The 22,551-nt window shown below is 33.6% G+C and overlaps 4 protein-coding genes and 1 non-coding gene across 8 annotated transcripts; all 5 read right to left on the bottom strand.

Moving 5' to 3' along the window:
- Nucleotides 1-1,245: 1,245 nt before the first annotated feature.
- Nucleotides 1,246-4,915, bottom strand: LOC106404846. Its single transcript, XM_013845509.3, has one exon. It carries the CDS (start codon nucleotides 3,107-3,109, stop codon nucleotides 1,469-1,471), a length of 1,641 nt encoding a protein of 546 aa, XP_013700963.2. The 5' UTR covers nucleotides 3,110-4,915; the 3' UTR covers nucleotides 1,246-1,468.
- Nucleotides 4,916-5,075: 160 nt separating this feature from the next.
- On the bottom strand, nucleotides 5,076-7,316 carry LOC106403085. 4 transcript variants are annotated; one of them, XM_013843938.3, is made up of 4 exons: nucleotides 7,180-7,316; nucleotides 6,142-6,776; nucleotides 5,611-6,062; nucleotides 5,076-5,521 (listed from the first exon to the last, which is right to left on the bottom strand). In XM_013843938.3, exons 2-4 carry the CDS (start codon nucleotides 6,752-6,754, stop codon nucleotides 5,354-5,356), a joined length of 1,233 nt encoding a protein of 410 aa, XP_013699392.2. In that variant the 5' UTR covers nucleotides 6,755-6,776; nucleotides 7,180-7,316; the 3' UTR covers nucleotides 5,076-5,353. The 4 variants fall into 4 exon arrangements, with proteins under 4 accessions (XP_013699392.2, XP_013699391.2, XP_013699388.2 ...); XM_013843937.3 differs by having other exon boundaries at nucleotides 6,142-6,779; nucleotides 7,180-7,303; XM_013843934.3 differs by lacking the exon at nucleotides 7,180-7,316 and adding an exon at nucleotides 6,927-7,177 and having other exon boundaries at nucleotides 6,142-6,779.
- A 1,449-nt stretch (nucleotides 7,317-8,765) lies between these two features.
- Nucleotides 8,766-11,964, bottom strand: LOC106406503 (aspartic proteinase 36). Its single transcript, XM_048745974.1, has 12 exons — nucleotides 11,624-11,964; nucleotides 11,436-11,556; nucleotides 10,935-11,362; nucleotides 10,665-10,821; nucleotides 10,494-10,576; nucleotides 10,313-10,412; nucleotides 10,143-10,215; nucleotides 9,879-10,064; nucleotides 9,652-9,779; nucleotides 9,464-9,565; nucleotides 9,279-9,376; nucleotides 8,766-9,189 (listed from the first exon to the last, which is right to left on the bottom strand). The coding sequence occupies exons 1-12, from the start codon at nucleotides 11,863-11,865 to the stop codon at nucleotides 9,015-9,017; spliced, it is 1,893 nt and encodes a 630-aa protein (XP_048601931.1). The 5' UTR covers nucleotides 11,866-11,964; the 3' UTR covers nucleotides 8,766-9,014.
- Nucleotides 11,965-15,511: 3,547 nt separating this feature from the next.
- Nucleotides 15,512-18,195, bottom strand: LOC106405216. The gene is made up of 2 exons (XR_002659792.2): nucleotides 17,205-18,195; nucleotides 15,512-17,121 (listed from the first exon to the last, which is right to left on the bottom strand). It is a non-coding gene; the product is annotated as an uncharacterized LOC106405216 (transcript).
- A 2,133-nt stretch (nucleotides 18,196-20,328) lies between these two features.
- On the bottom strand, nucleotides 20,329-21,409 carry LOC111198101 (transcription factor MYB77-like). The gene has a single exon (XM_048745973.1). It carries the CDS (start codon nucleotides 21,372-21,374, stop codon nucleotides 20,508-20,510), a length of 867 nt encoding a protein of 288 aa, XP_048601930.1. The 5' UTR covers nucleotides 21,375-21,409; the 3' UTR covers nucleotides 20,329-20,507.
- Between the last annotated feature and the right edge of the window lie 1,142 nt (nucleotides 21,410-22,551).

Here is a 22,551-nt window from a genome sequence, read left to right as displayed (position 1 = left end):
TACAATATTTATTTTTTGTTTTTAAGGTTGTCCCTAAAAAAAAGGGACAGACGTTGGGTATTGGTTCCGTCAACGATGTTCCGAGAGCGACATCGTCTTATGGTCAGCGACGGGATGATGAAGTCACTGAGCTGCGTAGAGAGTCCGCTCAGCTGCGTAACGAGTTGACCGCGACAAAATCTCGTATGGGTGGAGTCGAGGGTTTCTTGGACGTTATTGCGGCCACAAATCCGGAATGGGAGTCCATGTTGAGGAACATGCGACAACAACATCCCATTCAAGGCGAGTCATCCGACGTACATAACGAGGCGGATGTTACGAGGAGGAGTGATGAATTCTACCGGGCGATGAACGACCCTTAGTTTTTTTTTTGGTTGTTGTATTATATAAATTCAAAACTTATTTATATATAAAATATTTTCATTTTGATTTATTTTTATTTTAAATTTTAATTTATTATTAAATTAAATAATTTTAATTATTTTTTAATTATATTTTTAAATTTTGTAAAAATAATAAAAGCGAAGTAAATTCGTAGCTAATGTACGACCTCTTTACGTGGAAACCTTACGAGGAAATGACGAGAAACAATTAACGACTATTTTACGAGGAAACATTTGCGAAGAAATAACGAGGAAAAGTTTACGAGTATTTTTACGAGGAAATCGTTTCGTGATTGTTACGTGTATTTTGCGAGGAAACTCTTTCAAGGTATTTACGTGTAGGTTACGAGGAACTCATTTCGAGGTATTTACGAGGAATTGTAGCGACGTCTTTGCGTGGAATATTGACGTGGTCTTTACGACGAATCGCCCTACTTCGTCTTTACGACGAAATATATTCCTCGCTAAGTTACGACGAATTAGCGAGGAAATATGTGTTACGACGGACGAGTAACGAGCAAACGCGCTTCCTCGCTATTTCGTCGTAAAGCCTCTTTTACGACGAAATAACGAGGAAAACCGCCCTCGTTAAGGTGATGTTTTCTGTCTCTTATTAGTCGTAATCACTCTATTTCCTACATCCTTGGAATATATTTCTCTTAAGTTTTTGCTGGAAGAAGGCCTACACCGTGCACATAGATCATATGCCAATAATCCTTTAGAACAAGTCTCATTACTACGCGTCTTCCATTATGTTAGTCTCCAACACACTAAAACTAGTTTACTTTTACAACCAGGCCATTGAATCTCTCCTTCACCCTGCAGTTATCTCAATCTTTCCAGACCAATTAAATTCAAAATATGGACGATAAAACGCTTAACTAAAAAATTATTATACATCAAATTTTGGATTTAGACTCATTCCTTAAAAATATAATAATTGTTTGAGATATATGTTAGAAGTTTCAAAACTTTCAAACATATATCAAGGATTTCATATTACTTTTATAGTAGATTTATCAATTCTATAACACAGGTCAGCTAGTCTGAGCGGCAAACGACATCGTGCAGTAGTTATGCTTTGTTCAGGTCTTTGAGTCAAACCCTGAGAAAGCCCACGTGTCTTTCATCTGCTTTCTAATCATCTGTGCCGCGTAGTACGGTACTCTCTCCGTACTCGAATGCTGGATCCGTTGATCTACGAACGCCAAACAATCCATCAAGCTCTCTCTCGCCGACCCTTTCAAATCGTACGCTTGAGATCTCCTCCACAAACTCTTACCATGAGGATCATCCACACCAGATAAACAGAAAGCTCTCGTGGCATCACTAATGGCGGACTCAGCTTTCTTCAGCAACAAGCAACACTGAGCTCTGTTGCTATACAACACAACCCTATCTCTTATCATATACAACGGACACAAATCGATCCCTACTGTATAAATCTCCATCGCTTCTTCAACAAAACCCATTAAAAACTTCTTCTTCCCCTGTTTCTTCAACGACTTCACCATCTTTCTTCTCTCTTCAAGCTCTGTTTCACTCATAAGCTTCTCCTTCTTCTTCCTCTCTACTTTAACCTCCCAAAGACTCTCTATACTTCTCTGAGCTTCCTCGCTACTCATCTTCAAGCCACTATACTTAATCTTGTGATATTCTTGTAAAACTACTTGAGCTACTCTGTCTCCAGCAACTACATCTTCTGCTAAATCCACTAAACAATGCCCTAAAACATCGATAACTCGATACCTAACGTTGGAGTCTTTAAGAAGCAGCAAAAGGGTATCTAAAGCCATCTCTTTCCAATCATCAGAGGATCTCGAAAGATCGCAAAGTCTCTCAATCACTTCTCTAACCTCACTTACTCTGCTTCTTCCCAACTCTGTTTTGCACAGAGTCTTTATCAATCCAATGCCTCCTGGTGACTTCCGGTTTACTAAACCCCCCCACATTACACTCACTTTCTTCAAGAAACCTACCTCGCAGATTCTATCAAGAGACTTACCTCGCGAGGCGAAGCAATTCAATAGATCTAAAGACCAGCATTGTAGCTGAATCCCCCATTCCTCTGCCTTTTGATTCTCTGTTTCTAACCCACCAAGCCCTCTAGTCAACAAATCGCTTTGATACTTGAGCCTCAAGCTATCTTCAACCCCAAGAAAGCTTTCGTAAACATTCTTCAAACAAGTAGTAGCTATCTCCATCGAAAGCTTCACAATCTCTTCTTCGAACACAGAAACGGCTCCAAAGCTCTTCTCATGGCTTGCTAAATGACCAAGTGCTCGAGCCGCGGCTCTCTGCTCAACCCAACTGATTCTCCCTCTCAAAAGCTCCAACAAAGCAGGAACCACAGAGACCTTTGACTCAACCGCTAATGAAGCCAAATCTTCCTTGTTCATAGCATATGATCCGATGATGTGAGCTGCGTAGTAAGGAATGAAAATGTTTTGGTCTTTGAGAAGCCAAGCTGTGTTCTTGATTGATTTCTGTATGAGTTTCGACATACACTCGAACAAACCGAGAGATGGGAACTCAGGATCGTCAGGCTCGGACATGGCTATGTTCCAAAGACCGCTCAGGACCAAGACATGGTCTTTTGACTCCGTACGAGGAATCTCTTTGAAAATAGCGGCGAGTTTTGATCTTCTACGGAAAGGGTTTGGCTCTTTCATGCTGCAGAAGAAACAAGATGGGTTTGTGCATTGTGGTTCGTCGAATTTGAGCATCTTCTTTGATCTGCCTTCTTGTTTTTTTTTTAATCTTGAAAGAGAAGAAGAGACTTAACTAATCAATCACTTATGCTTTTATGCTAAAAGACCACATAATTCTTCTCTTTTGGTCGACTTAATAATAAATAATTAGCTCGCGTGGAAAAGTTTTATGGCGGCTACCTCCTCTTTTTAGCCTTTACCTTTCCACTTCAAGTTCCAACATTATATGTTAATAATATGTTAGTACGACATATAATAGTGTACATCAACGTTTCGTGTTCTTTAACCAAAATTAGGTGAAAAATGAGAACCGAAAGACTCATGTTCACACAAACTCTAGATATGTGATGATGGAGATAAAACTTTGGTGGTTTTGACATCTTGATGTCGTTATCTAAAGTCCAAAATTGAATGATTCATTCATGTCCACCAGAACGGTTACGACTAAGACCTTTTCATATAGATGATCTAAGATATATTATGAGATTCACATATTGATCATTTCGACTCAACACACACACAAATTCAAATTCTAAAAAGTTTCCAAGATCAACGTAAAGTGCTGTTTAGTTTTATCTTCACCTTAAAAGTATAATAACAACTATTGTTTTTCAACTGATCTAGATCCCGGTGCACCAATAAATGTTTACAATTACATATTTGGAAACACAAATTATGGTAGTTAAGAATATATATACGAGACGATTCGACAACCGACACCTGTAAGTTTTTTCTTCTGTAGTCTGCATAATTGTTCAACTGATCTAGATCTCGGTGCACCAATAAAAGTTTACAATTACATATTTGGAAACACAAATTATGGTAGTTAAGAATATATATATACGAGACGATTCGACAACCGACACCTGTAAGTTTTTTCTTCTGTAGTCTGCATAATTGTTTAATAAACCGTTTTTTCCGGGATTTGAAATCTGGATTTCTTGTAATCTGCAATAAAATTGCATAGTCTGGGATTCGAACCCCAGACCTGGGTGTAGAAGCCTTTAAACCTTAACCAGTAGGCTTAAAATTGTACGAGGTTTAAAATTGTAATTTTCATACAATCAATAAACAAAAACAAAAATTGATATATGTTCCTCTCTAGTTTTTTTAATCTTCCAAGTTTTAGTTCACGGAGTTCTATAAGTAATAAAGATATTGATATAGCTTTCACAATTGTTATTGGTAACAAACAACTGCTGGTCGATGTTTCATAAAACTTCCCCAATTATTAGTAAACACAATTTCATTCTAGTGAAACTATGGTACTAGTTATGAAACTCCCAAACTTTTATTTTGGATGGCAACCAAAGTTAATGCTTTTAGATGTTTGAGACTTTTCAAGATAAGAACGTAAAGTTTAAGTATATCTATCAAATTTAAGTCCCGAGTACGACACTACATTTTATGTAACCAATACTCAAGACTTCAAATGTGTAAGACTAGCATGGAAATAAAAAAATAAAGAAAGACGAGTGAAGTTGGATTTGCGGTCCCCCTCAAGGAGAAAGCCAATGAGAGTGAAGGAAATGTCCCTTACGAAAAGCTCTGTCCTATGGTCTTAACAACAAATATCAAAATCTCTTGTTTGGGTCTCAAGAAAATGCGGCTACCTAAAAAGCCACTTTTTAAAACTCAATTAATCACACCACACCACTAATCTCTGGTCTTTACATGTAAATTAATCATCCTTATATCTGGTCTTTACAGGTAATTTAATTATCACTAACCTGACTCATCTTCCATGTTAATAATAATTTCTTTTCAAGATTTGCAAATCAAGAAAGCCCCTTTTCTAGAAGAAAGAAGCACTTTAGAGTTCAGACTAAGTTCTCAACTTGACATGTGTATCTGTCAGAGAAACTCAATATTTAACTATTTATCAAAAGTTAAGGGTTTGAAGTTTAATCACACTCGATTAATCCGCATGCTTGTGTGTTTTGATTATCGTGCACAATCACTTGAACTCTCCACAAAAGAAAAGCTCTTAAAAACTTTTGAATTTATGAATCATAAAAGGGTCTCATGATATAGAAGAACAAAGAAAATATCATATGATAAGATTCTAAGTCATTTAACTATGCACAAAACTCTGAAACCTATTGTGGTCTCATTGTTCTTAAAAAGCCAAATGCAAAGAGTTACTAGAGTGAGAGAGAGAGGGGAATGAACAGAATATACCAATATAACTACTACTTTCAGGGAGCTTTTATGCTGATCATGCAGGAGGATAAGGCTCTGTACACAGAGAGAGAGCTTTCAGTGAGAGGTTTTATGCCTCTTAGTGGCCGGTGTAGGATCTTCTTCTTCTTCTTCATCATCATCTGACATAGTGTCTTTTCCAAACTCATTCATTAGCTTCATGAAACAATTATCAAGCTCCGGTTCTGCTTCATAATCATTCATCTCTGATCCATCCATCAGCAGCTGAACACAAACAACCATTTCCAAAGCTTTTTTTCTCAATTCCAACCAAACACTATAATATGAACACTTAAAAAAAAAAAGATGCTTACATCTTCGATTGTGGGAAAGCCTAATCTCTCATATGGAAGTGGAGAGATGTTATACAGAAACTGCCCATCGCTTTCAAAAGGAGGAGGAGCTTGAGGTATCAACAAATCTTCAGTATGATCAGCAGAGATTCGTTGCCTTCCAATTTGCACAGTCCCTTCTCTCTGAATATGAGGCAGCGACGGTTCTTCTTCCACAAGAGCAAGTTGCTTGACATTCTGTACATTAAAGTCTCTCCGAGATGGAGCTATTGCTGCAGGTATCAATGATGTATGACCATCCTGAGACTCACAACACAACAGCTGATCAACACGCTTCTTCAATCTTTTTGCTTTATCCTGAGCCTCATCAATCTGACACAGAATCATTCCTAGTATATCATCAGAACAATCTGACTCAGAAACAAAACAATCATCTTCTTCAACCTCTTCTTCCTTGCCTGTAGCTTTCCGTCCTGTACCAAATCAAAGATTTAGTCCTAAAATAACCATCTAACTTTGAGAAAAACTGGAACAATGTGTATAAGATCTCACCAGGAACAGGACACTGAGCTTTGAGAGTTGTTGGCTTCCGCTTTTCTGAATAAGAGAAAACGTTATGGTTGGAGATATAAGCAGCAACATCTGTTGTCTCTTCAACATGTCTCCTTCTTCCTCTCTTGTAAACACTCATCCTCTGAGTATGATCACCAAAAGATTTCGATTTCCCATCAAAGCCTTCCAGTTTCGACTTCTCCAAATCAAACTGTTTACTCGGGTAGTAACTTCTAACTTCTCTGTCATACCCTCTTGCTTGACACTCAATCTCCTTAGCCTTGAGCTCTAACCACTTACACCTCCACATCAACGGCTGACAAAACTTCCTCCACTCATCCGTCAGCTTCTTCTTCCTCAGACCCAACAACTCACTCCCATCACCAAAAGTGTCTGGTAATGGATAGTCTTTGTTTAACATAGACTCGGCTTCAAAACCATTATCATCATCATCATCGTCATCGTCGTCACGAGCACACAGTGAATCACCAAAAGAGCTCGAAGAGGATTGGCACAACCCATCTTCTCCCTCTTGAGACTCATCAGTCAGATTCCCACACTCCAAGATATCAACTTTAACGTCTTCCGGTTGTTGATTGGCAGAGGTATCCATAAAGCCCTTCTTCACCTTTGTTCTGCTACAATCGAATACAAAACTCGAGTGAGACAATGAGATTAGACCCAAGTAGACAAAAGGATTCCACTTTGTTCTGCTATAATCGAAAAACAAGACCAGACAATAAGATTACACTCAAATAGACAAAAGGTTTCAACTTTGATCTTACTGATTCCAAAGCCTAAGTGGGTCCAATCATATACCAAAAAGGAACGATTTTTACGGAGAAGATTTATCGAAATTGAGTGATTCGGTGATCTTAGAGGATATCACGCATGTCCAGATGCGATTTTGATGAATCGGATTCTGTTAGCGTAAATCCAGAGTTCTTGGAGATACTTAAAACCCTAAACCCTAACAGAGAATGAGTCAAGAAAGTAAGAAACAGAGAGGAGAGAGAGAGAGAGAGAGAGATTATTCACCGAAATAATTCGAGAAATTGACTGGGCTCTGTTCTCTAATCGCTCGCTTGTAGAAGAATCCAAAAGAAGTTGAAAGAGTTATAAATCCCCCAAATTAATATCGCAATGCTGTTGCAAAATATTTTATTTTTATTTGTTTATCAAGCAATTTATCCTCCAATAGATCTTTATTTTTCTAGTGAATATTATGAAAAACAAATATGGAAATTATCAATAAAGCAATTTTGGTTTGTTTCCTGTTTCTATTCAATTTTTTTTTTGCCATAATTGCATCAATTAATTAATATAAAAATCTTTTGTCACATAGGGGTTGATTGGTAACTGCTGTGATTTCATTTTTTGACTGTAGAAATATTGCTGTGGTTTTTATTGCTTTGGCTTTAGATTTTTAATTTTTAAAAATCTTTAAATATGGGCTGTAGGTTTTTGTCTCTGCAGAGAAATTGTAAAGACATAATTTCAAAGAAGTGCTGTGGATTTTATAAAAAGGCTGTGAACTTAAAAAAAAATAGAAATCAAGATTGGTGTAAATTTAGTGCTCTAGAAAGAAATGAGGCTGTAGAGAGCACTCACAGCCACTACCAATCACACCCATAATAACTGAGTTTTTGTCTGTGTGTTCTATTTATGTTTGAATTGTTATTTCTAATATATGTTGCCCACAATTAGTTTTCTACCATAGTTTAAACCTCTACTGACAGAACTGATGAAAAACATTAATGTATTTTTAACTGATTGCTATAACATTGATAAATTAAAATATAACATTAATTTATAAAATTACTATATAAGATATTTATCATGTATTGTATATAATATTTTTATATTTTTGTTGAGAATAATATTTAATATTTAATTATATTCACTAAGTTATATTTGAATTTAAAATCCTTTTGAAATAATAAAATTTATTATTTTCAAATTTAGTTTCAATAATATATATTACATTTTTAATTTAAACATATTTTTGATATTGTTAGACTTGATAATTATTTTAAATATTTTTAAAGGTGAATGTTCTATTAAATAGTTAAATGAAAGCATAGAAGAATAAGCATCTAAAAGATCTATTCAGTTTCTAAATGATTCCTTAAATGGTTTATCAGCAATTAATGATTCACTAATGAAAACTTAATGCTCTCTAAAATCTCTATCAATCAAGAATTCAAGACTAAAAGAGGAAAGCGATTATAGGGCATTTAAGCGGTCAAAAGAGGTAAAATTTGACGGTTTCAATGCGAAGGTAAAAGACTGATTGTAAGGTAAATTTAAATGTGCCAATTTGGTTTTATACATTTTTAAACAATATTTCTATTTCAAGTTTACTTGTTTTACACTAAATGCATCAATTAATATATATAAATTAACAGAAAAATTGCAATTTTTTTTTGTAAATTAGAAAATGTTATATAAATATGCATTTTCCAGACAATAACTGGTTTTGGTTAGTAGTAGAAATGTGATTTCTCATTTCTGGCATACATGTGCATTGCAAATAACTCGTTTTAGTTTCTTATGATATTATTAATATAAACATGTCTTGACAAAAAATAACTCGGTTTGTTTCTTATGTTTTACTTAAATAATTAATCAGAACAAAGTAAAAATCGATAGAATGCAGTTTCCATACAATCTTTTACAAATAACTGACAAATGAGACAGAAAAAAACATAGAAACCAAAATACCAACGAAAAGGATATAAAACACTCGTAATTAAAAACAAAAAGTTGGCATTATTTACTAAGCAATAAACATCATCAAGACAGTTGGTATGCTGTTGTGTGAATAAAGACCGAACAGTTTGTAAGATAAAAGTAAAGTACTAGGAGGCTATTTATAAAGGTTGCAGTTCTTGTTCAGCGACTATGGCGTCATCGACAGGTTTATACAGATTTGATGTTTGCTTGCGTTTCCACATCAGCCAAACTCCATAAGCTAATAAACTAACAACTACAGACACCATCACAATTGCGATCACGACAATGATGTTTTTCACCTGCCACCTTGTCCTAAAACACGAAAGGAACAAGACTTTTCTTTGAAGATAATTGGAGAAATAATCTATTCTTTGGCTAAGACTTAAGATTGAATGTCATACCCTTTTCTTGGAGGCTCGAGTTTGTAAGTAAGGAGCTGGTAGTCTCCGAAGATGTCAGGAAGCTTGATCTGATGATTGCTAAACCGAGAAACTATGCTCTACAAGGAGAATGATGGAAAGGTCAAGTAAGATGAAGAAAGTCAAGCAATGAAAAAGGAGAAGTTTATTGTAAAAACATCAGATACCGTTGCTGTGACATTGGAGAATAAACTAGAAGATTCGGTAGGAATAACAACTACTCTGATTAGAGAGTTGTTTCCATTGGAGGTGAGATTTGATAAATAGACCTGTGACGGATGACTCAGATATTAGCAACATAAAAAACAGTGTTGAAAGGCTTACAAGCAATAATGTGTTTATCAATAAGGCTTACCTGTGTAGGTTTGATATCGAGCTCCTTGGAGAATACCTTGGAGAGCTCTTCAAGGCGAGGTTTCAGATATGATGAATTGACTGTTAGTTGTATATCAAGGTTTATTTGACCAATTTGTGTCTTCTCCCCTGAGGAAATATGTACAAAAACATCAAGTGACATGACGACAATAGGTTCTACTTTACAGGACAAAAGAGTTTTAGATGAAATCTACGTATGTCGCGAACCTGGAAGATTGCTTGATGTATTGAGAGATGGATTTGATTCATTTAAAGGCAATTTTGCAGGTGGTGGTGGCGGTAGTGCACCATCGATAGGAAGCCTATCCGATAACTCTGAACAATTAGTTCTCCAGAATCCAACCTTAGAATTCTCACGATCATACACAACAAGCGTGTTGCGAACCACAATTCCTGATAAAACACTAGATATTGCGTTAGCAGTGAAGGTAGCCAAAATGAAAAGAAACAGAGTAAATGATATCTACTTACCTCCTAAAAGAGTCGTATGATCTTTCCCATTTGGGAAGACACCGAGACAGTACGCGCCATGCACCTTCGAATGCTTTTATCGAATAAAAGATAATCACATCATCAGCTACAACATTAGGCTATAGAGAGAAAATGAAACTTCAAAAGCGTTTGAGGACTAAGTTACTTACACGGAACAAGTAGTTTTCAGGAGACAAAAGCCATGACTGTCCACTCTTAAACACCATCTCGACTGATGGGAATATCTTCGAAAGTCCAGAGGCATCGTTACTTGAGCATAACGCAAATTTTAACCGTCAGTATCTTCCCTTGATTTAAAGGTTTGATAACAAGCTTGCAAAGAAATCATACCTTGGAGCAACATGGAAACAAGTATCTTTAAAATTTGGATCAGGGCCATCAATCTGCTTCAATGGAGAAACTTCCCTCATCACCTTCACAACACAAAAAGACAGTGTAAAAAAAAAAAAAACAAAGTGTAACAGGTGAACCAAGTGTTAAACAGAGATTTGAGAGTCTTACAGCTTCCTCAAATGCTGCAAAGGCTGCGTCAGGGAGATAAGCATACGTTGTCCCACTGTCCAAAACGGCGCCATGCTCTCCATCAAAGACTCCAGAGCTAAGCGACAACTGCTTCCCAGCGACACGTATCCCCGTCAAATCTATATTGTAATATGGACTGTCGCCATCCCGAAACTAGAGTCAAATGTGTGGAAAGGTATGAAACCGTATCTGTCAGGATTAATACATTCGCCAATCAGGACCCAAAAGGCAAATCCTTTAGAACATTACCTACGATCAGGGTCCGAGTCCGTGAATGTCATATCAGAAGGGTAAGCAAAGCCTCCAAGAACCATGGAACCTCCACCGAGATCCATCCCTCCATAACACAAAGCAAAAGAGTTGCTTATCAAGCCTTTATCCACCAGCTGATCCACAAGACTGAGATCCCCTTGTCCTAACCCGATAATGCCATCAGCGCGTTGACTGTAGAGATCACCTGTCTCGAGAGTCTCACAGCCAAAGACAGCTCGCTGAGGTGTAAGCTGGCTTTCATTGCCGAACGAGATAAGGTCTTCACCGAGGACACCTTTGCTGCTGCTGTGCTCAGCGTACTCACGCTCGTACACACATTGCTCTTTGTCGTCGTCACAGTTACAGTCCATGTTGCACTTGACAGGTTGGTAGGTGGAGGACATCTCCGGCTGAAACTTTGGATCCTGATGAATAATAAAGATAAGTAAAGCAACGAGGACAAGATTGAGACTTTTATAGTTGGAATCTCTAATTAACCTGGTGTTTGCCACACTGTTCACAGTCGGAGCAAGGGACGTAGGTAACAGTGCTCCCGGAATCAACAATCAGAGCAAACATCTGCGGAGGCGTACCGATCCATAGCCGCGTCGTGTAATACCTGCGAATTTTGATGATACAATCAGATCGGTAATCGGCGTTGAAGGGAAGGGAAGGGATTGACTTACCCGTTGAGGAGAAGGTCGTCGTAGAGTCGCATGCGAGAGTGAGGGAGTGATTTGTGGAGCTTTCGATGGTGAACAGAGACGGATCTCGAAGAAGAGGTGGAATTGGGTTGAGAGAGAAAGAGAGGGAACACCATGGGAGGAGATTGGAGGACGATGTTTTCACCAGCCGCGTGTGTATAGATTGGAAGAGATTGATAGATTATTAGGAGCGAGACTGTCGCGCCGATTGACGCCAGCGCCATATCTAATCGCCGATGGATGAGTGAGTGAAGCTGCGAGTCAAACGTCAGATCTACGGGAACGAAAGGCTACTTTTCCTTTGAATACAAAACCAGCAACGACGCCACGCCATATGTAAACCACAAACGACGTAGTTTTTTATCTAATGTCTTTTTCTTTTCTCTTTCAATTTTTTTACCACAACTAAACTAAATTTAACGTTTAACCATATGCAAAATCCAGTTATTTTATATTTTTAATTTTTATAATTGGAACAAATTTAAGGTTGATTATCTAATAAATAAAAATCTCCACTATTATTGTTTCCAAACAATTCTCATTTATATTGTTATTCATGTTTTCAAACATTAACAAAAAGTACTTGAGTTTTAATAATATCGATGGAAACAAAATTAAAAATATAACCAGATAACTTAGTGAATATAACAAGTAACCATGTTTATACTTAACCATGTTTATACTGTATACGAATGGTGTTGTGGAAATTGTTGCCTCTTTTATTCAACATATTTTGTCTGTTCTAAATGCATAGTGATGCACTATCATAAAAGTATATAAATTCACACAAAATAAGTAATCAAGAAAACATAAATAAAATTTTCTAAAGTTTATCAGATTCATGAATGTTGTTAGGAAGAAAATCTGAATAATAAATACAAATATTATTTACTAAAAAGCCGAATAATGAATACATTTTTGAAGATACATTAAGTTGACTAGCTTCATAAATAACATTATTATATTATTATACAATATAAATCATACCAAAAGAATAGAAATTAGTATAAAATTTAGAATCTAAAACCAAATCCATTTATAATGTAAAACTAGATTCTAACCCGCGCGGATTGGCAGATATTGTTGTCATTTTTGTTACAAAATTTAAATTAATAGTAATGTAACTGATTTTATTATTAAAATTAATATTATATATAATATAAATAAAATATTGGTGAAATTTTACTTTTTTGTTACAATAAAGCAAACCTTCATCACTATATAGTTTTCATAGTCTATTTTTAAAATCTCATATGTTCTACTATTCTTATATTTTTTTAACAACATTTATGTTTCAAATAAAATACGGTATCCCAAAATATTATGTATATATTTAGATGTGAAAACTTGTGTAGAATATATAATATATAGATATAACTAAGATTATGTAAACCAAATATATATATTTGTGAATAAGTGTATTTACTATTTATATATATAATATTTACCAAACTATTGTTTAGATTATGGTCACAAAATCTACGATGTAGGAAAATAATATCATTTACATTTTTCTTTAAATATTAAGCTCCTAATGAATTGGTCTAATAACTTTTTTACATTAGATAAAAATATGACTCTAATTTAATAGATTAGATATCATGATAGAATAGAAGTTCTACAATAATCAGATTATTTAGTGCATATGGAATAATATTTACATGTATATAAGGATATGAAATTATGGTATAAATATCATCTGAAACTTATCTATTAAGAAATATAACTAAAAATCAAATGAAAATAGAGGAGAAAAAAGAATACAAAAACAAAGAAAATTTAAAATCTAAAATAGGTGGATCAAATATCTAAATAAAATGTGTTTTATATACAAATAATATAGAATAGAATGAAATGTCTTTGTTAATAACAATTTATATATTTTAAAAAATGTTTATATCCATTTGAAAATTTTTAAATACAGCATAAATAAAAGTGTATGTTTTAAATAGTATTTTTGACTGAATTATATTGGTAAAAATATATAAATCAAAGGAAATGAGAAAGGAAGAAAAAGACAAAACATGAAAAAAAAAATTAAAATGAATTAAGGGATGTGATTAATATAGATGAATATAATAATACATAGTATATCCTAGCAACGTTGTTAATATGGTTATAAGTTGAATTATAATATTTTATAGTTATACAATGCAATTAGAATTAACAGATATCTTCTTGTTTTTCCATCTTCGAAAACAGAATTAAACACAAAACAAATAAATAGCCTATAATTTATATACTTAAAATATTAATAAAATTTAGCTTTAAATAACCAAATAGCTAAAAATAAAATTCATAATTCAATTATTAGTAACTTTAAATATCTAATATTATTTATTTATCCAAAAATAACTGAAATATATTAAATATTATTTCCTTAATTTAAATAATTTTAATAGTTTTATATATGTTTAGATATAAAATGAAGAGAACCCAAAATCAAAGGTCTTTATTTTTATAACAAATGTTCAGTCAATCTCATCTGAACTAAATTTAGATCAACAAAATATTTGATAGATATCAGAGTTCATAAAACCAAAAGAAAAATCTTATATCTGAAATATTCGACTCACCCCCAATTCAATATCCAAATTCCAGTCATATATGTTTTAGCGTTTAAACCTAGTACTAAACACCAATGCATATGTAAATTTTTTTTGTCAGCAACATAACAGACTCATATAGACTCTGTAAACGTAACTGTTAGCTCCTCATCCATATGGACAACAAATGACAGTTGCTTTCTTGCACTGCATGCTAGACGATCCGCCCTTATATTCTGCGTCCGTGGTATATGGATGAGCTCTAAACTATTGAGTCTTCTCCTCAGAAACTCTATATCTTCCAAATAACTTGCAAAAGCCGGCCATTCTTCGGGTTCAGAAACCATCTTCACCAACTGAGAACAATCCGTCGCAAATGTAACATTAAATTGTCTAAGGTTACTCATGCATTCTATTGCCCTTATAAGATCCTCTATCTCTGAATGAAGTGGTGATTGACTCGCTCTTGTGTTTCTTGCTTCCATTAAACCATCAAAACCTTCCAAAGTACTATACCACCCTTGTCCCTAAAAAATTTCATGATCTTTCCATGATCCGTCCGTAAAACACCATCTGCCAGGAATAATTGGTATTGTTGCGTTCATTACAGATCGTGACTGGTTTGTTCTCTGTGTAAGAGAGATTTGTGCATCAGCCCAGAGTACCGACTCCGTTTCTGCCAACTTGAAAGTATCTCGTGGATCAATATCCAGATTGCTAAAGACCTTATTATTTCGCCCCTTCCATATATACCATAGGATCCATGCGAATTGATGATCTTCTATTTCCAGAGAAACCCTCTAAAATAAAATAAAAAATTTATTATAAAATTAAATTTATTCCAATGTATGATTATATAATAGAATTCCTATATTTTAAAGAGAAAATATAACAGAATACTATTTTACCTCTAAATATAAATGCATTATATTTTTCTAACTTTTATAAACACATATATTAAAATTCATTTATATAATACATTTTTCTATTTAGAAGAAAGTATAAAGGTGAATTGGATATGATCTTAAGAGTATGAAACTATTTATTGACACTTCTAGAATCACATAGAATGTTTCTCGTTAACTTACTTTTGTTGTTATTTTATATAATAGTACTAAGGCAGGTCCGCCCTACAGACGAGATGAAAGTTAACAAATAATTTAAATAGTTAGAGTAAATATTTAATATAAATTGTTATTATTTAAAATATACATATTTGTTAAATTTTGTACATGTTATTGTATTTGAATACTAAATAAAACTTGTTATCTGAAAAATTAATTAAGATTTTTAAAATAAATATTACTTGTTATTTTAAAAATATGATTTGTTTTTTTTGTTAAAAGGTTTAAGATGATTTTCTTTTGTTAAGTAATCTATGTTTTAATTATATATTAAGAGCTGAATGTGGCATTACATCATTTATTGTGATTTTCTAGAGTTGGATGACCATTAAAAAAACCATGAGATTTTTTTTTTCATTTTTGTTAGTAGAAAAGAAACAAACTTGTAAGTAAATACACATATTTTTTGTTAAATTTTATATACTTTAGTAGATTATCTTATGTTTTTACTAAATTTAGTTTTCCCAGTAGATTATTGTTGAAATATTGCTTGAGTTAAAATGTATAATTAATTATAAAATTATTTATGTAATATTATATATTTAATTAATATATGTGACCAAGATAATAAAAATATACATGTTTGCTATAACTTTGTTTATTTATAAAGATATTTGAAAATCAAGTAAACCTTGTTTTAATATAAATGATTATAGTTTTTGAAATGAATGTTACTGATTAGTTGAAAAAAATGTTACTGGTTAATTTTCATAATATAAATTTTAAATATTAATTTCTTAAAAGTCATTGTTTTGATTATAAATTTACTAAATTTTACGATAGATTATTGTTGAAATTTTATTTGAGGTAAAATGTATAATTAATTATAGTATTATTAATGTAATATTAGATATTTTATTAATATATTTCACACAAATAAGAAAATTAATATTCATGTGTTGCTTGATTTTTTTTTATTCATTATATTTGAAAATCAAGTTAACTATATTATCTGAATAAAGGATTTTGATTTTCAAAACGAATGTTATTGATTCATTTTCCTAATAAAATTTTTAGATTTCTGAAAATCACTGTTTTAATTATAAGTTAATTTGTGAATGTACTCTTTCATCGTTTTGTTAAATTTTATCAAAAATTGCCTAATTTTTGTCTACTTGATCGTTATGGTACATCAAATATTATTGGTTCTGTGATTTAAAAATCTTTGTTAAATCATTTGTTATTATTTTTATGATTTATAATTCATACATCTTATGGGATTGTTTATGGATTTTATTTTAAAAGAGACTGGTTTTTTTAATTAAAAATATAAATACAAAATCCCAAAGAAAAAACTTAAGAATTTGTAAATATTATTATAATATATATATTCGATTTTGAAAATCAGTAAACTTTACTTAGACTTGTTAATATATATTATATATATATTAGATTTGCAAATCAATTAAATTGCATAAATGATTGAACAAAATAACATAAGATTCAAAACTTAGCAGCAAACAAACATGGCACCTTCAAAGAACAAAATCTCACTATAGTATATGTTTAGTGCGTTTCACAGCAAGTCATGGTTAGATCATAGCAGCAACTGTCTCCACACAGGTGTCCAGCTCTTGCCTTGTGAAAATCCAAAACTTACTTTGAAGCTTTGATGACAATTTGATTATTGATATAATGCTTAAGAAAAACGAGGATATAGACATCAGCCCCACCGATCAGCTCAGTTCTGGTGTCACAAGTCTTCCTCACAGTGAAAAAAACTTTCTGTCCACAAACCTCACACCTTGCGGTTAGCTTTGTCACAGAATCAGTTATTGGTAAAAATTTAAGAACATCAGCGAAGCTCCTCCTACATTTTACCAAGAAAGGATCATTAAAGTTAGAGCTCAACGGAAAATGTTTAAGATTTGAAGTAAAAGTGTCAAGTAACACCTTAAATAATCACTATCAACGACTGCAACAATAACAGTTTTGCCATCATCATCAGCGTCCTTGCAGCAAAACTCATACGTCAAATACCAATCACATTGCCAATCATTTAAAAAATACATCTTCAATCCAAATCCTTCACAATAAGAAAACAATTACTACCAAAAGGACCAAAGACTTTACCTTGTCGTAAGCATCTTGTCTGAATCTCGCAGGAAACGACATAAGATCTGAAAGAATCAAGCAAGGGAATCCAAATCCTTCATGAGCAACGGCGTGGTGGTGACTGAGAATGGGATCCCTAGGAGGAATAAGTAAGCACCTTAACGAAGAAGGCGACACCTTTACATACGGTGAACTTCCGGTTAAAACTAAACACGGAAGCTTAACCTCGACAGTGGAAGAACATGACGTCGGATTAGAGGAGCTAGCCATTTGAAGAAATAAGTTTGCTTTGTTGTTTTAGGGTTTGAGAGAATGATGATAAAGTGAAGAAGGCTAACATTTTTATAGGTGTATACAACTATTCACCGCCTTAGAGAAGACATAATGCATAATGGCAGATCGTGTTGTTGTGGATCGAAGGAGTTAATAAAGCAATAAATGAGATGAATCTGAAATTGGGAACGTTTGGCTTGATTACATGGAAGACAAAAAGACACCACTGAAAGGCGACATAGAGATCATGCCCGTCCATTTTAGATCCCAATCACTTCAAACTCCATTGTTGTTGTCTGCGTATATATGTGAATAGCGTCGATGTCAGAGATTGAAGAGACGTATACCCTAAATTCCGGTGTGAAGAAGAAGATAAGGGTTAATCACGTTCTGGCTCAAAAGATCGATTAAATCAAGAAGCCCAACAATATATCCCAAACAATGCTAATTTAATGCCTAAAAATGAGACGCAGTGTTTTATAATAGAGGGCGGATGAAGTGTCGGTGCTGCCAGGAGTGAATAATAGATGTTATATATATAGTGTGTCAAAACTCAAAACCAACAAAAGTAAATATAATAAGAAATATTATATGTTGATTCTAGAACCACAAATCTAAACTCTGATGTAACATGTCGCAGGCTATGTTGCTTACAATGTCTCTCTAGTTACGGCTAAAGTGTTCAATCTACTATGTAACAGGGATAAGAGATGCGCCTTGCGCAGGGTAAATTTATATGAAAATTATTTAAGAAATATCGTATGGAAAAAAAATTATATTATTGATCGAATTAATATATCTGGCTCTTAAACAATTTTTTAAAACATTATTTGTTAATTACATAATTTGTTTACTAATGAACTGATCTCATTTTTAAAAATATTTTAGGTCAAAAAAGTATTTATCACATAAAAACCTAACGTTTAGGCCTAAAAATTTAATGCCTACTATTTGGTTACAATGAAATTATGCCAGCTCGGTTTTATATCATGATTTAGGAATTTAAAAGTTAATTATGGTTATGAGAATTTTACGTTCACGTGCCAATCCTATCTATCTTCGATAGTTTTCTCCTTTTGTGTCATTTTGGTTATTGCTCGATATAAATATTGATTTTTGAGTTTATTCTCATTTCTTTCTTTTATTTTGGCCTGAGATTTAGAAAATGTTTAAGATTCAAAATTATTAAAGAGATACATACTTAGGTTAAGATCTGCGTCTTGTGCAGAATAAATACATATTTTATATTTTTTTGCATATTATGAAATAATAAAATAATAATTATATATTAAATAACTAAGAAATCAGTTACTATTATGTAATAAATTGGCTTGCACATATAAATCAAATGACCGCTCTTGTTTATTCGCAATCATTTTAGAAAAATAAATCAAAACAATCAATCTTATCTATCGTATATGATATATAATTTAATTTAAACGATATGAAGTATATATATTAACATAAACACCTATTAAAATAAAATTATTTATTTATATGAATTTATTATCATTGTATTCTTATTACAGAAAATAATTTAAACATTGATCACAAAAGTTTATGTGAGACTTTTAACAGTTTTAGTAATTTATACTCGTTTTAAAAAATTCAAAATACAACATGTACAAAAAAATCTAAAATTTTAATATATGATTAATGTAATTGTGTAATTTATTTTAATAGTAAAGAATTAAACAAAAATGATAGAAAGCATACAAATTATTAGCAAATCTTCATTATTTAAAATCTTTAATTACTATATATATCATAATCACATTAGGTAATTCCGTATGTTTTATTTAAGGAAATAATATATAATAAATAACCACCTTTTTTTAGTTAATATCATATGATATTATATAGTTGGTATTAAATGTTTCTAGTGAGATATAAAATCGAATTGGACCAACATGTTTTTCAATTTCAATGTGAGGCTGACACGTATGACTAATTAACTACCTAATTGATTGACAAATAAGCAATAGATCTTTTTTAATTATTACAAAATTAAGGTTACATCTTTTCAAATGTTCCTCAATTAATATATAGGGGATGATATCATAGTCCTTCGGTACGTAGTTTTATGGTTTATAAGAGCATCATTATCCCAGCAACCTTTCATGGTTGCTTAAATTTTTTTTTTGTCTGAATTAAAAAAAAAAAATTAAAAAGTGCACCAATCGCGGACCACCACGTGTTGATAGAGGCCGTAAACAGTACAAGTAACAAAGAAAACAGAGTGCTTAATTTGCATGCAGAAGGGATGTTGCTTGTGTTTTTGGTGGAACCCCAAACCATAAACAACCTTTTTTTAAAAGGGATAATGATGCTCTAAGGATTTATATAAACCTGAACTTATTTACAGTGTATAGAATACAGTAGGTAAATGCATCTACTCTGTTAAAATAAAAACTTGGCTTATATAACTTATTGACATAGGTGTTGTCCAACTATTTTATTATAATTATTAAAAATTTTATTAATTATTTAAAAAAAAATATTATACAAAAATACAAATACGACTAAAAAACTCACAAATATAAAAATTAATATCTAAAAAAATGTAAAACAAAAAATATATCCGCCCTTTGTAATCTAGTTTAATCGTAATCTAGTTTAAGTTCTCAGTACGATCATATTTTTTTTATCGATTTGGACTGTTATATGTCGCAGGCTAAGTAACAAGGTCTCACTAAAAACATTTTCATTTGAGCTACTCGTTACTGAGACTTATATCGTCCAATTCGACCCGTCTATACATTTTTTTCATCTCACCAAAACCCCAAAAAATGAATTTCTCTTGAATTCCCAAATAGATTCGATCTACTAACTGGCTCACATGACAAAACTACTCGACCTTCGGTATTATCATCCCACTATCCCTGAAACAGCCGTTGCCGGCATCATAGAAACCTCTGACGATGAATTCACCACCGCCACCACCGCTATTTTTTTTTGCATCTCCGCCATATAACTCCTCACTTCCACCTTAATCATCTCTTGCACCACCGTCAAAAACTCAGCTTTATGTCCCACAAGTGCTTCTCCTCTCTCCTCAACATTGATTTTCATTTGACTCCCAAACCGCGGAAACAGCAACGAGTTGTGTGGCTTCAACTCCTGTCTGACATCAGCACCAGGAAGTGACAGTGACAGGCTCAAAAACGCTGTCGGATCCTCCTCCACCGAAGACATTTCCGCCGGCGACGGCATTGCCATTGGTTTTAAAAGCTGAGCATCAACCGGAGACGGCGGAGATGGCGGAGGTGGGATTCCGGTGGGACTCTCTGGGCTCATGTACAACCCAGTGTCCACAGGAGTAGCAGACTCAGACCTCACCGATCTCCTCTTCTTCCGCCGATCCTGATCCTCCGTCGTCATCACAATGAGATTACCATCTCCACCGCCGCCTAAGTATTTCCTCTTGAGCGTCGAGTTCCAGTGGTTTTTCACGGCGTTATCCGTACGGCCGTTGAGAAGACGAGCGATCGTGGCCCATTTATTACCGAACGTAGCGCGGGCAGAGACAATTGTCTTGTCTTCCTCAGACGAGAACGGTCGATGCTCAACCACCGGTGATAACTGATTGCACCACCGTAGCCGACAGGATTTACCAGATCGACCTGGAACAGATTTGCTAACCTCCAACCAGTTTCTCGGTCCGTAATGCTCCACCATCCTCCTTAGCTGCTCGTCTTCTTCTTGGCTCCACGGACCTTTTGCCCGATCCGCCATTGAATCAAGCAGGATCGTAGAGACGAGAAAGAAGCTAAGGTCATTTATATAGAGGAAGGGGAAATATAACTGGTAACCGGTTGAGACGGTGGAGAAAGTCATGGCACCCGCTTCTTCCATGCAAGCGGTTATGAAAGTTTTGGGTTACAGCTGTAGGCGAAAACGTGTCGTTATCTTGCTGTGTCTATGTGTCGTTATTTTTGTTACGCGATCGGGCGTGTGATAGTGTCGATGGTGTTAAAAGCGAATGACAGGAGTGAGGTCACGCGCGTCAGTAACGAGTGGGTTAATGTGTGAAGTTAAATATACAAAATCACGGAAATTTACAAAAAAAAGTTCTGATATTATTCGCTCGAAGTTTAGAAAGTTGTTTTAATTTTTGAAATAAATTAAATTCGAATATCTGCCAGTAAAGATGATAACGGTTAGGTTTGGCCGTTTGGGTAAAGACAGTTTTTAATGCATTTCTGACTTTTGACTGGCCAAGCCAACCTGGATTCCAACATACTTTTCTTTTAATTTCGAAATTACACGTTTTGGATTTTGAAGTTTAAACCACTATTCAAAACTACACTGTAACAACGCATGCGATTAGATAGAAGCCTATAGCGCTGAATCAGTTATTCAAGGATTATTCAGGAGTTAATTTTAGGCAAGTACACAAAAAATATAGCTGGTGCAGTGGTTTCGGTGCTTTAAACATGCTCTTAAACATGGATTCAAACCCTAAGGAAGTGGTATTCAATACAGGAATTTGAAAGAATTCATAAGATTTGATGAGATTTTAATGCATTTATCTAATTCCTATGCTTAATAGAAAAGAATATACATAAATTTGATAGAATACTAATTCCTCTAAATTCTATGAATTTTCGAATCCTTGTATATTTAAAACGGTAACAAAATAATATTTTATTTTTAAAACTGAAAGAAAAATAGTAATTAGTACTAATTTATGGATTGTAGCAATTTTATTAAAATCATAATACTAATAAATAAAATATATGGATCATCTAAACCCATAGCATTTCTCCACATATCTTCTAAGTTCTGCCATAGTTTTTTTTCCAAGTATTTGCATTTTCTTTATCTTGTTCTTGTGTTCGTAATGCGAAAGCACACAATCGAAAGTCTCAGAAGGCATTTTGGTTTAGTTAACCGACACTGGGTTTCTTCA

This window comes from Brassica napus, chromosome C1 (genome assembly GCF_020379485.1).
Source record: "Brassica napus cultivar Da-Ae chromosome C1, Da-Ae, whole genome shotgun sequence".
Lineage (NCBI taxonomy): Eukaryota > Viridiplantae > Streptophyta > Magnoliopsida > Brassicales > Brassicaceae > Brassica > Brassica napus.
Note: the sequence above shows the minus strand (reverse complement) of the source record. Positions and strands in the feature narration are given on the sequence as shown.

Coding starts and splice junctions, on each gene's coding strand:
- LOC106404846 (XM_013845509.3), bottom strand. CDS start 3,109: ATGCTCAAATTCGACGAACCACAATGCACAAACCCATCTTGTTTCTTC.
- LOC106403085 (XM_013843938.3), bottom strand. CDS start 6,754: ATGGATACCTCTGCCAATCAACAACCGGAAGACGTTAAAGTTGATATC. Junction 6,063..6,141: donor AGCTCAGTGTCCTGTTCCTG/GTGAGATCTTAT, acceptor GATTTGGTACAG/GACGGAAAGCTACAGGCAAG. Junction 5,522..5,610: donor GCTTTCCCACAATCGAAGAT/GTAAGCATCTTT, acceptor GTTTGTGTTCAG/CTGCTGATGGATGGATCAGA.
- LOC106406503 (XM_048745974.1), bottom strand. CDS start 11,865: ATGGCGCTGGCGTCAATCGGCGCGACAGTCTCGCTCCTAATAATCTAT. Junction 10,065..10,142: donor TCATACGACTCTTTTAGGAG/GTAAGTAGATAT, acceptor GTGTTTTATCAG/GAATTGTGGTTCGCAACACG. Junction 9,190..9,278: donor CTCGAGCCTCCAAGAAAAGG/GTATGACATTCA, acceptor TTCGTGTTTTAG/GACAAGGTGGCAGGTGAAAA.
- LOC111198101 (XM_048745973.1), bottom strand. CDS start 21,374: ATGGCGGATCGGGCAAAAGGTCCGTGGAGCCAAGAAGAAGACGAGCAG.